At 34.4% G+C, this 18,075-nt stretch overlaps 2 protein-coding genes across 10 annotated transcripts; both read right to left on the reverse strand.

Annotated features, from left to right (window-relative positions):
- Positions 1-4,728: 4,728 nt before the first annotated feature.
- On the reverse strand, positions 4,729-9,508 carry LOC148284578 (uncharacterized). Its single transcript, XM_088238215.1, has one exon. The coding sequence runs from the start codon at positions 9,160-9,162 to the stop codon at positions 5,518-5,520; it is 3,645 nt and encodes a 1,214-aa protein (XP_088094341.1). The 5' UTR covers positions 9,163-9,508; the 3' UTR covers positions 4,729-5,517.
- Positions 9,509-9,892: 384 nt separating this feature from the next.
- Positions 9,893-16,141, reverse strand: DnaJ-60 (DnaJ-like-60). 9 transcript variants are annotated; one of them, XR_015824481.1, is made up of 6 exons: positions 15,939-16,125; positions 15,767-15,860; positions 14,330-14,502; positions 12,066-12,233; positions 10,399-10,618; positions 9,893-10,293 (listed from the first exon to the last, which is right to left on the reverse strand). XR_015824481.1 is itself a non-coding variant. In XM_088238224.1 (5 exons), the coding sequence occupies exons 1-5, from the start codon at positions 15,992-15,994 to the stop codon at positions 10,119-10,121; spliced, it is 633 nt and encodes a 210-aa protein (XP_088094350.1). In that variant the 5' UTR covers positions 15,995-16,125; the 3' UTR covers positions 9,893-10,118. The 9 variants fall into 9 exon arrangements, 1 of the variants encoding a protein (XP_088094350.1); XR_015824480.1 differs by lacking the exon at positions 10,399-10,618 and having other exon boundaries at positions 15,939-16,141; XR_015824489.1 differs by lacking the exon at positions 15,767-15,860.
- Between the last annotated feature and the right edge of the window lie 1,934 nt (positions 16,142-18,075).

Consider the following 18,075-nt stretch of genomic DNA (forward strand, 5'->3'; position numbering starts at 1 on the left):
TGATGATCTTTCGACTCTATTTGGTGGAACTAAGGGGCGCTGGATTGACGGGGGAGAAGGCGAGAGTGCTGGCTGGCGATAAGGTCTCCTGGAGGCAACTGGTGATATCCACATGCTCCAATTAGGATCGGATTTGGAAAAGCAGAAGAAGAAACATTATTTATTAGACCATATTTGGCAAAACATAAAATGCAACTAAATTTATTAGATAAATCATTGTTCTTCCTAATATGGGCTGATTTCTTCATACCACTGTTGTCGTTAACAAAATCTCTATAATTATTGTAAAAATTATTGGTTGAAACCAATTTCTGCATATTGTTTCCAACAGCATCATCGCATAAGTCTGCACAAGAATTGTACGTGCTTCAGCTTCAGATTTAATTAATTAAAAAGTAATTCAGTATAATTCCCGGCAAACATTTTTTTTGGCATGAAATTTGACATGTTTAACGCTATGAAAAAATATGTAAGTGGGTGGCGTATTATTACGCTGTGGATAAATTAGTATTAGAGTAGGTATGAATGTAAATATTGTGCTGTACCTAAATACTATATTAGACAATGATTATTACATAGAATTAAGAATAGTCCAGAAGGAGCGTAGAATCATATTTGAATACATGGAACTGTGTCCAAAAATCCCCCCACTATGCCCCACTTTCACCGCGCGCATTCTCGAAGTCGCCGCGTAATGTTGGGAAAAAGTATACCTAATCATAACACAAATATATGGTAAAAAAAAGTAATCTGTTAATTTCTCTAAATTTTATTGTGCACGCTGAAACATTGATTGACACAACAGAGTAGATAAGTAAAGGGTCATTTAAAAAGAGTAATTGAATTAATAAACTTAGAACTCAAAATATAAAACAAATTTTATTTTACATAAAACGGATATTTTTATATCATGTTAAATAATATTTAATGTTTTAAAGATAATGTCGGTCAAATGTCCACCACGGCGTTGTTTTATCCGAGATCCAATTTTTCTTAGTTCTCTCATTAGATGAGCAAAGTAGGGTAAAAAAATTTACTACCCTGGCAACACTAACCAAATGCCCATTTTGTTTTCTTTCAAAATCTGACAGATGGAAAAATAATTCAATTTTTAGGAAATGCATTTGCTACTTACACTGCATTTGCTAATTACACATGAAATGTGATCCCATCCTGTTTCTTAAAGATCATAGTTGAATTCAAATCGGGAGTTGCATACTGAGTGACGTCCACAAAGAAACTAATGGGTAAAAACGTAAAACTACTTTTAAGAGTAGTTTAGTCGCCTTCTGTTTGATGTGCGTGTTTTGCGCGGTTTCTGGACTATTCTTAATTCTATGGATTATTATAATAGAACTAAATAAATCAAATAACAATAAACAACACGAATCGAATAAGTTTTTTTAAAATATCATTAGGGGATTTAAGTCAAATGTAAATCAGTTGATAATAACGCAAAACCTTTTCCAGTCAATATTTTTGTTATTTAGTAAAATATAAAATCAGGGTGAAAAAGGAAAATACAAATGTAATTAAAATAAATAAACGCAGTAATACTCGCAAATGTCATTCCGTATTTATTAATACCATTAAAGATACAGGGCCAGTATTACAATGGGAAGTAAGTAAAGTTATCTTCAATTGTCTGCAAAGTAAAATCAAATGTTCCATACGAAAAATTTAATATTTTTATAATGTAAACATGTACAATTACACATAACAGATGAAGCTTCTTTAAATTTTTACACAAATATACACATTTTTGTATAAAATTTGATTTTACTTTATAGACAACTGACAAACCACTGTAATCGAGGTCCAGGCAATGAATACAATGCAGAATTAAATTACATTATGTATTGAAAATATTTTCTATTTTAAATTTTAATTGTATAGACCCTTCTACATAAACTATCGTAACTATAAAATTGTATGAGCTTAGTACACTATATCACCGCAATGAGTGCATGAATTGACTATAATTCTTATAATAAACCCTATATTTAGGATTTTTTTCACAAAATCACATTTTGTGGGGGTTACAAGAGCTTAAGTAGGAGGGGTATGTATATGTAAGTAGAAACATTAAGGCTGTGTATAATTTGTATTTTCAGTTGAGATTTTGATGTTCTATGTCCACATATTAAAAAAGCCATTCCCAGATAAGTCATCTATTGTGAAACTGTTACACATTGTTTTCAGTAATGTTGTATTCAGTTGCAATACAAGATTATTTACATATCATTATTAGCACCCAGTGGTGCATAGGGTATGGTACTCCAATCAGGAAGTTCAGTGGTTTATTAAAAATTTGTTAATAGACTATTAAACTAAGCCAATAAACTGTTTTTTTTTATATTTGATGTGTCATATTATTATCGCTATGATTTTTTGAAGTTTTGTAACTAAACCACCCGTGATGTCACGAGTTGTAGTCGATGAGTTGAGCTGAGATTTAAAAAGAGAACTCCTAAAGAAAACACGCTAACCATGGCTTCCCGGAAAACTATCACAAAACATGATTGATTGGCTATTCTAAACAGCTGTTGACCAGAACCTGTGACGTTTTAAAGTAGTTCCTTTTTATCGAAATGTATTTTGATTAATTTTTAAGAAACTTTGCATTCAATTAAATGCTCTAACTTTTACAGGGTGTAGGGAAAAAAAATCCTAATTCCCATAGCACTAAACATCCTCATTGCAGCATGTCTGGAATTTTTTTATTACATGTAAAGTAAGGTAATCAGGCTTACGCTTCAGGTGCCAGTCCAGGAACAATGAAATACAGTTCGGTGTGTGGTGAAATAGCTTTTGATACAATGGTTACCGAAAATAGACATTCTAATTTTGAGGTCCTAGGTTCGATTCCTGGCAGGGTGAACGCGAAATATTGGTTTTGAAGGTGGTTCTACACGATAATACTTTATTGTTCCTAGACTGGCGCTGAATTCACATTTTGTTTGATACACAAGTTAAAACTAAAAAAAATATTATATTGTTGTAATCATACAAACTAGTATTACACATATTGAATTATTAAATTGTCCCATAAATATTCTTATTTATTTTTCAATCAAAGTACGCATTCTTTTCTAAATTTTTTAGGCTCCCTGAGACTTTCTGGCAACTCCTCTAACACTTATAATAAATTGCCCTTCTGTAAAATTACCTCTGCTATTAAGGGCAGTTTGACAATAGACAATTATTTATTGAAGTTGATTATGAGACATAATGATAATTTTGTAATAACCATGGCCCTAATTGTTTGTAGCAATGCTTTTTTTTTCAGTGCCGCGTCGTGGTAAATATATTACAAATGTATAATTACATATGCCTCTTTTTCATAAATCTGCGGTGCTCATAAAATAATTACTAATTGCAACTATAATGATCTGCAACTTATTTCGATGACAGGAAAGATTTATTTAATAAAAACTTTTTCTTAGAATTCACTTTTATGTGTAAATTACCAGGGTTAATTATGCGGGTTATATTTGAATGGAATTCAAAAAATATTTTATAATTTAAAATAATTTGTATGCTCGGTGAAATGTATCCATAAAACCCCTTTTTAATATTATTTGGTTAAATTAACTATATTTCATTAGACTTGATTTAAGTTATTTATTGACAATTCTTGATGGAATTCCATTGCAATGATGTAATAACTTATATTTCCTTAATTAAAAATACTTGGTACACTTCCACTTATTTATTCAACCAATTAGTGCTTTCACCCTTTAATGGACATCTTCAGATTGGTCAAGACTTCAGACCAGTCTGAAGATGCCCATTAGAGGGTGAAAACGCTAATTGGTGGAGTAAAAAAATTAAAGCGTACAAAATATTTTAAACAGGTAAGCTACGAGCTCGTATTACATCATTATTTTTCATTCCTTTTCTTACTATTTTTGTAAAAGTGAAATGAAATAAGATTTTGAGTTGAGGCTTTTAGTGCATTTGATTACTTGGCTCAATATTTTTTTGTGCCAAGCCGGGTAAACGAGTGGATCCAAAATTAACTACAACTTATATTTGATGGAAGAATTGTGTTCGAGCATTTTAAGAATATCAAAAGGAAATCTCAAATACTGGATTTAAATTAAAGTTTTCAGAAGTTATTTGGCTCTCACATTAGACAATTATTTACTTTTAAGTGAGAATTACTGGTATTTTTCAAAAACAATTTGATAAACCTTTCAAAATCTGAAACAATACTATGTGATTTTTTGTGCTCAATCAAATTAACAAGTTAATCAAAATGTGTAAAGATACGGTTAGTTAATTCAAATTAAATAATACTTATCATATTTTACTGAGTAACACCACACCACGCCAAGTGTGTCCGGGTCTTAATAATAACAGTGAGATTTATTGAATTTTAAATAAATAATAAATTCCTGTAACAAGTCACAAATTTCTTAGTTGTTAAGCGCAAAGGTAACCCGTGACTATGGTATTCCATTTCTTAAAAGTAAATATTAAGGTTACCATCTGAAAATATGTTTGAGAATGTTATTTTATCAGAACAGATAAATTTCGAGGAATGAGCGAAATAACGTCAACTAGCCAGTTGAAGTGGATTTACTGAATATTTTGTACACACCTTTGATAAAATCATAATATCAGAATGGAGATAATTTAATTGAGGGTGTGATACCAAAATTAAAAAATATTATCGCTTTTTGGAATGAACAAAAAATGTGAGTGCAAAGAAAAACTAAATAGTTTTCAGTTATGTACGCATTTTATTCATAAAATTCAAGCATGATTCATTATCGGGAATATTTAACATTTCTTAAAAGGGTATAAAAATTTACAATACTCCTGATAGTTAGAAAATTTAATTTACAATAACTTAAAACTGTTAATAATTCATAGTCTATCATAACTTATACATTAAAGCGCAGGATGTCTTTCCTAGAAGCGACCTGGTCCATATTAAAAATATAATAAATATAACATTTCATTAGCATTCACTATACATATCAAAATTCCTTATTCTCGCTTGGCGGTTCAATAAAAGCTTTATAAATACATCGCGGGCACGGGAAGAGCTGTAAACATCACAAGATTAATAATCGAAGAATTTATAAAGAATCACAGACTTCCCGCAGGTTTACTTATAAGAGAGACAACCTTCGTATACGTAAAAAACTAAATTCTACCCTAATAGGACTAAGCGCACTAATAATAAACTCAAATAGGGAAATACGAAATAAAACAATCAAAATGAAACAAAAATGTTTAGTATTTTGAAAAATTATTTTAACAAATAAAATAAACAAGGTGGATACAAATTTTACAAGTCAGAATACCAAGCGCAATGCGGATTAAGAAAATATATACAACAGGATCATAGCGTTGAGCTCAGCTCTCGGTTGGGCAATAAAATTATAAATAAAATAACAAGATCAGTTGACACAAAAATTCCATTAAAATTTATAAATTGAATTCTGATTTTGTTTAATTATTTTGCAAGTTAAGTCTATTGTTTTAAGTATTACGTTCTCGGTTTCACCGGTGGACGTTCCGTCTCACCGCTTTCTTTATACGTCGCGGGGCGGGGGCTGCGAGGGGTCCACCGGGGGTGGAGGGGAAGGCCGAGGAGGGGGCTCCCATGCTGAAGTTAAACTGGGAGTTGGGGGCAGCGGGGGCAGGGACCCCCGAGCCGAAGCAGAACACGGCGCCCTCCCCGGCCGAGGGGGCGGCGCCGAAACCTGCGCCGGGGGCTGCGGAACTGGGGGCCCCGAACCGGAAGGACACGTTCTGCGGGGCCGGGCCCTGGGAGGCACTACCGAAGGGGATAGATGCTCCGAATACCGGCGTGGGCACCGACGGGCTCGACCCGAACATCTGACCGGGAGCCGGAGCTCCTAACACATTACCGGGTCCCACAACCGGCTGCGGATTACTACCGAACATCCCCACACCGCCTTCTGTTGAAGCCTTGTTCGCCGTATTTCCAAACAGGTTTCCAGGCTGAGGCTGGGCACTGCCAGTCGAAGCGTTATTACCGAATATGTTACCCGCATTGAAGGTGGATGAAGGAGCTGCGGGGTTTGAGAACAGCGAGCTAGTTCTCTGAGGCTGAGAAGGATCCACAGCTGGGGTAGAAGATCCAAATACCGGCGCAGAGGGCTTACTAGCAATGGGATTCGAAGCACTCGATCCAAACATAGTTGAAGGTGTAAGTTGAGAATTCACACTTGGTGCAGATCCAAAAATACCGGAAGATGGTGTGGGGAATGGCGACGCTACAGTCGACGGAGACGACTTGAATAGAGTATTAGAAGATGAAATAAGATTAGACTCCGAAGGTTTCGAACCAAAAATTCCAGCTGAAGGATTAGACGCTGCAGGGGCATTAAATAAAGGAACGGATGTTTCGGCTTTAGGAGCTGAAGTAGATCCAAAGGAAAATGCTGGAACACTAGTAGAAGGGCTCTTAAAGGTATTGTTGACTAAAGGTGTATTAGATGAGGGCGATGTGAAATTGAAGAATGGGGCAGCTGGTTGTTCTTTTGGTTTGTCCACAGAAGAGACAGCGTTAAACTGGAGCCCAGTTCCAATAGTTGGAAGGGATGTTTTATTATTATTGGCTACTTGAGCGGTTACAGACGAAAACATAGAGCCTGAAGGTGCCGGTAATGAAAAAGTGGGTTTTGAAACTTCAACAGAGGGTTTGGATTCCTCCGTAGCTGTTTTAGCCCCAAAAGTAAATAGAGAAGGAGGTTTGACATTACTATCTGTAGAGGGTGGAGAAGTGGTAGATGACGCAGGAGCGCCGAACTGGAATGCAGTGTTGCCAAACACCGGTTTATTGTTCGATGATTGTGATGCTCCGAAGGTAAATGCAGGTGCAGTCTTGGCGACTGAAGTAGCAGCTTGAGTAGAGACTGGTGTTTCCTGAGGTTTAAGTGTTTGGATAGGCGATGTTTTCACATCATTTTGCAGTGTACCAAATGTATTGGTCGGCTTTTCTACTTGAGTCGTTGTGTCACTTGCCGATTTAGGAGACGAAAATGAGAAGAGATTAGTTTGTTTCTCTACTGTTTGTGCAGGTGGTGCAGTCTGTGTTGGAGCTGAATGGGGAGATGCAATTTTATTTTCTTCTGACTTTTTCATACCAAATGTGAATCCTCCGACTGGTGCACTCGGAGTACTCTCTCCTTGTTTACTTCCAAAGGTGACAGTGGGAAGGATGGTGGTAGCAGAAGAACTTTCTGTTTTGGGAATAGAAGAGCTACTGCTGGGTATACCGAACTTAAAACCTCCCGCAGGAACCGTGTCGGTCTTAGTGTCAGCAACAGCTTGAGTGTTTCCAAATATGAATGTGCCAATAGTCGCCGCAGCTTCTGTCTTTTTTAACTCATCCGAACTCGTCTTACTTGGAGAAGTTGGTTTAATCGGTTCATTGGCTTTATCGATTCCAAATTTAAAGGTATTCTGAGTACTTCCAAAGTTAAAATTGATTCCAGCTACAGATGTGGGTTCACACCCTGGTTTGGAAGCTTCGCAACATACACACTTATTTCTGTTTTGGTCATTTCTGGTCATGCAGCAAGAGCATTCCCACTGCTCTTGTTGTTTCTTGATAAAGCTTGACATTCCAGCGTAAGGGGGAGTGCTAATGGCTTTAGGAGCGGGAGTAGCACCCGGTTTAGGGGCTTCGCAGCAGATACATTTGTCTTTATTTTGGTCATTCCGCGTCATGCAGCTCGAGCACTCCCACTGTTCTTGTTGTTTTTTAATAAAGCTCTCCAGACCTGATATTGGACTCGGGGGTAATGGTGAGTCTGATTTGATTTTTTTAATATTAGGATTTAGAATCTCGTCGTAACTAGAATCTTTCATTTTCAGGGAATCATTTTTGTTCAGTGACTGTTTTCCGAATATGTTAGATGATTTCAAATCACCATTAACTAAAGGACTCTTTTCGGTGTCTTTTGTTTTCCAACTATCGTTGCCATTCCACTGTTCTGCGGGACGTTTCGTAGAGGTCTTTGAACTCTGTTCTATGTCACCACTTTTGAAGTTGACGATGGGTGCATTTTCTGATTTATTTGACTTCCTCGTTGAAAGACTATCTGAGTAATTATTATAACTAGTATCGGCACTTTTGACGGGTGAATTTTTCTCAAAAGAACCAGATGTATTGGCTTCATCTAGCGGCACATAATCGGGACTGAAGATGTCCAGAGGCTCGCTAAACTGGAACTTTCTAGTGGCTTGCAAACCATCCGCTTTAGAGATGGATACAGGAGAAGTAAACTTGAAGTTGGATGTTACACTACCACTGTTGAACTTCTCCAGAGCTTGTTTATCGGGAACAAATGGTTTGCAGCTGCTGGTTTGCGCTTTAAAGGGCTCCATGAAGAAAGTGGGTAGTCCGGTCATGTTGAGAGATATGTTGGGCAAATTAACAGGCAGAGCCATCTCGTCTTCATCTACTTTGTTGGTCCGACTGCTAATCCTTGTCTTGATTTTGTTTTTGTATGTTTTGTTATCGGCGCTTGACCTCAGAGAATACGACTCGGGTTTGTACGGAAGAGAACTGCTCATAGAAGCCATTATGGCAGCTTGCGCATTTCCGCTGGAGAGATTGTTTTTCTTTATTTTCATTAATGTGGCCATACTTGGTATCTGTAGTTCACGGAATCGATGAGATTGGCTCGTATTTGGCGTTACAGATTCATCGTAAAGGGATTTTCTAGAAATGTCAAATATGGATGAATTGTTCAATGTTTTCTTCTGGGCACTAAAGGTCGGCCTGTTGTTGATAGGAACTCGCTTAGCGTCGGATATAGGAGACGAGTACTGCTCCAGGAGGTCCAATATGCGCCTGGACGTCTGGCTCATGGATGATTCTGGAGTGCTAGGGGTTACCTTGATGTCCGTTTTCTTTCGGTCGTAAAACTTAGACTTGGCATATTGGTTGACTGGAGACGAGCTGCTGCAGGCTCCTGCCCCGCCGTACATTGTCGGCCCCGTGTAGAACGCCGAGGACAATAATGCCGGATTAAACGCGGGTTTTCTGACACTAGTTGACGGAATGTTACGTCCCGTGTTCTGAGATGTCGTGTGTTCCTGTTTGTCTTCATTGTCAATTTTAGCTTTCTTTGCCACTGTTTTACTAAACAAACTTCTGGATGAGGACATTTTCACTGTGTAAAATATATTTTTCAATTTAAACTGTCTTTAAATCACCCCTAAAGCAAATTAAACCCAAATAATCCCCCAAGTTTCAAACTATGTCCCACGCTCTAACCGCTGTCAAAATAGCGTGTTCGAATATGTAACCATTTTTTTGGTAATATTGGTTAGATTGACAATTCTCCATTACGCGGCAAAAGTAACATTTGTTTTTCACATCACATTCACTATTAACTTATGAAATCATCGATTATAAGGATAAAAATTTAGAAAAACGTGAAAATGACGCGCCAATAACCACACACAAGGCGAGCGTTTTTCGATCAAGGCCGCGAATGCAGAGGTACCAACTTACTAAACATAATCAACCACAAACCTCCAGATATTTTATAGTCAAGTACTGAAGAAAATGGGGTAGGTTGATTAACTAATTATTATTTTCGATTTGATATGCGTACACATACAATCAATTAGGATCGACCTATTATATAATTAACTTGCATAAAAGTAATGATATTTAGTGCGTTTTCATTTAAAAATTCATGAGTAGTTAAAATTTATTTGATACTTTATTTTGAAAAACTTTATATCTAACGCTTTTCTCGCATGACTAAGGAACAGGAGAATAAGAAATTTATATATACCAATACTATGGTTCTATAAACATACTAAAATGCCAACGAGGGTGTGCGAGGTATTAAATAATTTTTAATTAATAAACTTTATAGAACGAAAATGTGTTTGATAATTTTGTTTTTATTTTGACTTGAGTACAATGTATTAAAAATTCAATATAAAAATATTAACAAGTATTGAGGTAAATATGTATATGTACATGGCTAAAATCATCAAAATAGGTTTTTCGTTGTCTACAAATTATAATTTGGAGAAGCAAAACCGATTCATAAATTAACTTGGTGTTGCCGATATAGACTGATTAAATATTGATTGGTAAGGGCCTTTTAATCAATATTTGAAATATTATTTTTCGATTCATTCACATTGATATTCTTCATCAGAATTCTAAGTTGTTCATCATTCCCATTAGTATCAGCACGAGATCGGGCAGCAGATAAAAAAGAACCATTTTCTCTTGATTTCTTATTTAGCTCGATTTCACTTATGCCATAAGAAATTCTAAAATAATAAATACAATAATTAAAAACATGCGTAATAATTACATAAACCGATGTTTACCAGGATAAACATTTATGATGTGATTTAAAACAAAAGCTCGGTAACCTTTATGATTAAAAAAGCCTGCTATTTATATTCGTAGATGATGAATATGTTTTGCCTCTATCCACATAGTGACATATTATAACAAGATACCTTGAAAATGTTCTTAAAGGTGTTAAATAGGAATGATTAATGGATACAAGTATTTGCCTTTATTCTCCAATATTACCAATGCTAAGGATCACATTGAGGTCCATTATTAATCTTGACTTTTATTATTGACCTGCCGAGTAAATAAAAATGTAGTTCTCTTTGAAACAGATTAGCATACTCAAGGAAAATGAAATATAAAAGATCTTTGGGTTCATTTTGATAGAAATAAGATTTGCAAGGACATAGAGATTGCATAACATAACATTGCGAACCAGGCGACCTCCATGGACCTTCCTCAAATAACAACCAGAAGAAGACCAAATAATTTGTGGGCCCAAAGAGATAACCAGATGCAAAACAAACTGGAAAAATACACTAAATCGTATGAAATATCATATTATGTTCACTATAAGAAATAAAATTTAAATATTTCTGTTTGTATATAAAATGTTATAACATCTACCGGTTTCGAGACCAACCCGTCTTTTTTTACCATGGAAATACTCTGTTACCAGTGTTCATGTAGTGTCCATAGAAAGACAAAAATCTTCCTGTACAAAACTATCTTCAGAATGATGGTTTCATATGGATGTGAGGCGTGGACACTAACAGCAAAGTCTACTGAGACGCTGGACATCTTTGAGAGGAGAGTGCGGCGTAAAATCTTGGGTCCCGTGAATGATGGAGAAACCTGGACAATTAAATATAACGACGAGCTGTACAACATCCATAAAGTTCCTAGGCTCTCTGTACACATCGGAATAAATAGGCTCAGATGGGCTGGACATGTGCGGAGAATGCCATTATCACGAGTACCCAAAAGAGTCTTAGATGGGCACCCTTCGATACGGACTGTAGTGCCATTGGAGAGAGACTAAAATGCACTGTCACCTTGGTTATCTTCACAGTATACATAGAATTTAAAAAAATATTTTATGACGTGCGCAGTGAGAAAGTTCAGCGCTATAGGAAATAGGATATAAAAATGTTTTCTTACGCACTGTAAAAATTACAGCATTAAATTATAGGGCAAAGTTTTGTTAGTGTATGAAAAAAATAAGAAAAATAAACTACTTTGACTGACGTCACTAGTTTTTCCGAATCAACCAATGATTATTGATAGATTTTCAGTTTAGGGGAAGCCAAATCACCAATCAGCAGAACTCACCGAAGAGAACTTGTGACGTTACACGTGGAGTAATTAAAAAATTACAAAACTTAAAAAACCATAGAGTTGATAATACAATAAAAATTTTATTGCTCTAGTTTCATAGTCTATAAAATATTATTTTTTTACAAACAAAACCACCGAACTTCCTCATTTAAGAGATATGACAACCGTTGACATACTGTGGTAATGGTGAATGTGATGGTGAATTTTGGTATTTGCATGTTAATGCAGTGAGAACCCTGACAACGAGACGGGTACGTCTCAAAACCGGTAGACATTAAGAAGTCGGCAAGTGGTTATAAACTGATATTTAGTAACATTATTTTTAATATTTGATGACTGAATAAATGCTTTAAACATAAATATATGTGAATAGTTACATAAAGGTATAAAAAGAGTGTATCACCTTATAATTAAAAACTGAGTCATTGCAAAGAATAAAGTAAACAAAACACATAGTAATGCTATGGTTGGATTGGTCACTTTTTTGGTACCCCTTATACCATAGTAAGGTTTAGATGCATAGAAGGCATCTTCAGATTTGTCCCTGTTCGAAAATGGATCATTCCATGAGCTGAAAACATAAATAAAACTACATAAACTAAAAAAAAAATTAAGTTGAGTTTTAATAATAAGTTGAGTAAATTGAGTGATTTTGAAATTTGAAAATTAGCTTCGAAAACAAAACACCGATGGGGAAACATAACTGTCAGTTTACTTATTAAAATGACCTTACGAGGCGAAACAAACAACAAACTTCTATCCAGGGACGAAGCATATGAAGCAAGTGAGGCTGAGCCTCACTAAAAAATCATTGCTATTCACCAGTACCTAATACTTATGTATTTTAATTCACATTATATCAACACATTGTGAAGATAAAAAACTAGCAACCAATATAAAAATGCTCAAAGATGCCTACAAACATGGTCCGTACTGTGTTATTTACTATGGGTACCTATTTAACATTTACGTATATTATACTTATCCTTAAAATCTGAGCTTCACTAGAAATTTGGTATCAAGTACTTCTATCGTTTATCATTCCCTCAATTTTAAATCAGACAGTATAATATATAACTTAAGCTTAGTTAGAATGTAAGTTTACATATAAAATTGTAAAGCGCAACATAAAAATGGAGCTTTATAAATCAGCCAAACATTATTATTATTATTAATTGTCTGATTTTAGTAGACTCAAATCAGTGATTGTTTTTTAATATTCAAATTTAAACAATAATTGGTTTGTCATAAAAAAGTGGTATAAATACTTTTTGATGTAGGTATGCGAATGCGAATGCATCGTCACTGGAAAATCTAATATAAAAGAAAATTAATTATTTATTCTCTTAAATGATAAAACATTATCAGATTTTTCCAAACAATAATAATTGTACTATAATAGGTAATAATAATAATAATCTATTCTAGCGAAAAGGCTAAATAATGCAAATACAATATAGCCATATAAACAAAAAAAATGTTTATAAACAATAGAGAAATAACTGGTATAAAAAATAAATAAAACATGTAAGTTTATTATAATGCATTATGTACTACATTTTTTTAACATCTTTATAACCTTTCAGAGCCTGAAGGTGAAAAAATCCATGAGTTCCTGAGCAATATCCCAGCTAAAATGCGAATGAAACGAAAAAATATTTTTAAAATCATTATGATTTTCATGGTAGTGATTACAAAACTGTTTTATAACATTTCTGTGAAATTCACATATTTTTTCATAAAATACTCTTGTGAGAGAATGCTGTATGGAATTGCGATGCTTTCACCGTGATGCGTTGAATAGCACTGATTTAAAGTTGCGTCACCCGTTAGCGTGGAGGTACTGCAGGGATTTGGGAGGGGTAATGCATGTAAAATGTAAAGCACAAAATACAGGTATTTGTGGTTTTGCACACGTGCAAAGTAACCAAAATATCAAAGAATATTAAACTGCAGAGAGATGAATTGTAATGTTCGCTGTTTTCACGGGGGAAAATCAAAGACAAATGGGAATTATTATTGAAAGAATTTGACAGAAAAATATTTAAATATTTTTTTAACATTATGGGGTAGGATTATGCAAAAAATGATATTAATATGATTATCAAAAAAGTTGTCACAAAATATCTTTCCAGGGGGACCCTTGATGCCCTCCTTAGGTCCGGAAGGGTTAAAGATTTTTTATTAAAGAAATAAGAGATGAGTGATACTTAAATCCACAAATTAGGAATATCCAGCTTGGAAATGAAACCAATGAAAAAACTAAATTTGTGAATTTCAGCACCATTCATATTTTATTTCTAAAATAAACTAACTTCCACTGAGAGTTTTCACTAACAAACTTGAATCTTTTTCATGAAGGAAAGATGATTAGCCTTACGCTTCAGGTGCCAGTCCAGGAACAATGAAATATCAAAGTAAAAAACCACCTTTTGAACCAATATTTCATGTTGACCTTGCCAGGAATCAAACCTGGAACCTCAAGTATGGTAGGCGAATGCACCGACCACTACACTACGAGGTGAACTTATCTCTAATAGATTTCTTTCCTAGGATTTTTACCCGAGAGGTACACATTTACTCGGCCAGGAGTCTAGTTCTATTTCGCGCGGATATTTGGCACGGACAATATTTGCAGTAAGTGTAAATTGACATAAGCATATTCACTTTTTGGCAGGATCGGTATACGTTCTTGGAGAGTAGTGAACTTCTGAATAAGTTCTACGTAAACCTAAATCATAATTAGCTCTGCTGTGAGGTTTACTCAAGATATTATAGGCTTCTACTATTTTTATGTAATTTGTGTGGGAATCAACATGATGATTTTTATCGGGATGGCACTGAAAATGAAATCATTTTAATAACAAAATACAGAAAACATTGTAATTAACGAGGTAATGACTCGTCTATTTCCAAAACTGCCATAATATGGCCGCTATAGAGAGATAGCGGGTATTGGAAATAGACTACTCTAACTTTCGATTGGAATTATGTGCAAAATGTGGATAATTTAAGATCCTACTTCCAGAAAAATATTTTTTCTGAGAAAAACTAAGAGTTTTGGGTAAAATTCTACTGGATTCTACCCCTCCGCAAACCACATGAATTCAGAACATAAAAAAATGTATAAATTAGAATCTTCATCTGACAGAGAATGGCACATTTCACATGTATCATCCAAATCCACACGGCACGGTAAAATTAGGGTGGATAGACATTTTATTTATTTTAAATGTATTCAGCGGAAACTCTAGGGTAAAAATCCAACAAAAGGAAATCGAGTGGAAATTAGTCCACTTCATGGTGTACGGGTTATTCCGGTTCCCTGGAATTAAATACAATAAATATTAATCCACCCTAAGTTATTTTATCACTCCGTGTGGATTTTCGCCATGCAGTGAAATGGGCCAATAATGTGATATCACGCACAGCGGTCCAGTCGCCGTGATTGGACTTCGGTATAAAATTTTTGAATGCTAGTTTTTTAATTTTTAAAAACATTCTTATAACAAATATCCAAGGGCTTGTTACAAATATTTAGGGGCCATAGAAGGTTCTGGATTTGATTCCCAGTGAGAATGAAAAAAAAATATTCGTGATTTTTCTCAACCCTGGGTGTTCTGTGCTGTAATTAATCACTGTAATTAGGTATTCTGGCCTATTGTGGTGTAAAAAAAAATATATAAATGAACAATTTTGTTCCAACTCAGCACCAGGCCAACATAAATTTTCTGAGTCAGAATAATTTCAAATAAAGAAATATATTATATTATTTATGTACACAAATAATGAATTCTGTAGTTTGGGTCTAAAAGGGCCAATGTCATAAATAACAAAATTACGGCAGAGTAATTCTTTAGTTATTTTGAGACGTTATAATAAACTGTTTGTGATGTTTGAAACCATTTTCAATTAAAAAAAATACACCACATACGCGAGTGTATATATTTTTATTAAATTTATGTATTTTTAACTAACATCGACCCTCTACAAAACTTTGGCAAGAAAAATAATCAATCCAACATTTGCCTTTTTAGACCCAAGATAGAAATTATACTACCCATTAAACTAAAACAAATCCATAAGGTAATAAAATTTACTTACTTCTTTTGACATGTTAATAAAAGCTGTTTTTACCTCTTTAGTAGTACAGTTTCGATTTAACTTTAAAATTTCATAATGATTTTTGGACATAAATCTGAAGAAACAGAAATCAGAATAAGCAATGTATTTGCTTACATAGGTTGATGGTATTAGATAATTGATTCATTCTCACCTTTTACCAGTTTTCCATAATTTTTGGTAACGTATCATAAATTTAGCGGAGTACATATTTTTGGTTTTCCTAGAAGAAAACCAGTAATTTTTACGTACTATTCATTTATTTTAGTTATTGATATTTACATGTTATTATGACACCAATATTTTTTATATACAATGACAGTTGACAGCTGCTGTTACCTGTTACTAGGTTGCCAAATTGTTGCTAGTAAAAGAGTACCTAATGAAAATATTATAAATTGAAGTAGGTACCTACTTTAAAATAAATTGTAAGACATTTCGAGGGCATTTTGGAAAAATAATAATTAAAAAAGAAGTCAATTTACTTCAAAATACAGCTTGTACACCCTACACAACTTGTTCTATATTATTTCTGCTACATACCGCATTTGAGGTCTCTTTGGCAGTGCCCACATACCCGAAAGAGTTGCTTGTTGCCGAACGAGAAAAGCTGACCGAAGGGAGCTTTCTGTAATTTGGTAGCCTTGGAATCATTATGCTGAAAGAAGGTTATCCAGAATTACATAATATGTACTTCATTGGATTGTGGAAAACGAATTCTACACTGACTAAATTTAATTTAATTTTAAATAAACACCACAAATGCCATATTTTGGATATTTTAGAATAAATTAAAACTACAGAGTGATTTTATTTATTTCTTTAAAATATCACAAATGTCACTATGAAATAATTTGTTTATTTATTTCATTAAAAAATAATATTTTAATGTGTACCTATTTATTAGTTTATCTAATCAAATTTATAACACGATGTAATAAAAAGTAACATTATATAGTAACACGTCATATGTCATTATATACTTCATTATCAGAATAGATAATTGAAATTCACTTGACCAATTTCATCAATACCACTCATATCCTCACTAATTGATGAATTGGAAAATGATCCGTCAAAGGTATCTTCCTCTGATTCTCCAAGATCCATTATCATTTAGTTGGTGTACGTATTCATTTTAGGTTCCAACTTTTTTAAATACATCTTTAAATATCTGCATATCAATAGAATCAACTTCTTCTACGGGTAAGGTTTGTACGAGATCTATCGTGAAATTTACGTTTCTAGCAGCTACTTTCCCAACATTTCTTCTTTCAGTGAAATCGGTATTGGAATTGATTCACATTGCTTGTTATGATATGACGTGTTGTCTATAACTAGCACAGATTTTGGATCAAGATTAGCTTCTCCGTCACCCGTTTTATACAATTAATTGAATTCATGAAACCATGTCTTCTGATCTGCTTTAAATGTCAGAAGTAGGTTGGGTGCAAAACCATTTTCACTACACGCGTGAATGATGATGAACCGGTTGCCTCTATTGATCGGAACTTTGGTTCTATTGCTGATGTTGTCAGTCCAGGGCTGATATCCTAAATGCTCTCGTGGCCGTATTATCTCGTGTATTTACATACAAAATACACGAAAAAAATTGTTTTCTCGTGCCACGAGAGTGATTCAGAATAGCACCCTAGGCACGTTGTGTTGTATGTGTACTGTGAATGTACGCCTCATTAGAATACCCATTTGGACATCCCTGTTTCTTAAATTCATCTACTTTTATTAGGTATGTACTGCATTAAGTCTGATGTAATTTTTTACAACAAGCAACTTGCGATTTGTTTCAGTCTTTTTTCAGCAAAAACCCAAATGGCATAATATGATTTTTCCCAATGTAGATAAACTTTTTACGTAGTTGATATCTCGCTTTGAAACTTCATAATTTTTTCGATTGTTGGCAAAGTCTTATGTACTAAGTGAGTCATAGATGCACCTTCTAATTCCCTCGTAGTCAAAACCATCTAATATGGATCGTGGCAATAGCCTGAGTCGTTTCTTCCCTGGTGTTCTAAATATGAGTTATTGAGTTGAAGGTGAAGATCCTTCTTCCTTTGCCATTCCAGTTACGACACATTGAATGCTCGACTTTGTAACCTAACCTAACACGATTATATTATTGCGATTATTCTCAAAGAGTGTCATATTTAAGATATTTTCTTTGAAAATGTAATTCATAGGTAGCATTTTTTAGACAAATCTAAATATACAATACAGGATGTTTATTAAACCCTGTCACATCCGAAACCACGATGATCAGTATGAGGAAGAAG

The sequence above is a fragment of the Micrasema longulum genome, unplaced genomic scaffold, assembly GCF_059751315.1.
Source record: "Micrasema longulum isolate JH-2025_06_02 unplaced genomic scaffold, ASM5975131v1 h1tg000109l, whole genome shotgun sequence".
NCBI lineage: Eukaryota > Metazoa > Arthropoda > Insecta > Trichoptera > Brachycentridae > Micrasema > Micrasema longulum.

What these genes read in the sequence shown, in the direction of transcription:
- LOC148284578 (XM_088238215.1), bottom strand. Translation starts at nt 9,162, where the DNA reads ATGTCCTCATCCAGAAGTTTGTTTAGTAAAACAGTGGCAAAGAAAGCT.
- DnaJ-60 (XM_088238224.1), bottom strand. Translation starts at nt 15,994, where the DNA reads ATGTACTCCGCTAAATTTATGATACGTTACCAAAAATTATGGAAAACT. An exon ending in GAAACTGTACTACTAAAGAG is followed by an intron (nt 14,503 to 15,799) that starts GTAAAAACAGCT and finishes TTTCATTTTCAG; the next exon opens with TGCCATCCCGATAAAAATCA. An exon ending in TATACCGATCCTGCCAAAAA is followed by an intron (nt 12,234 to 14,329) that starts GTGAATATGCTT and finishes TTATGTTTTCAG; the next exon opens with CTCATGGAATGATCCATTTT.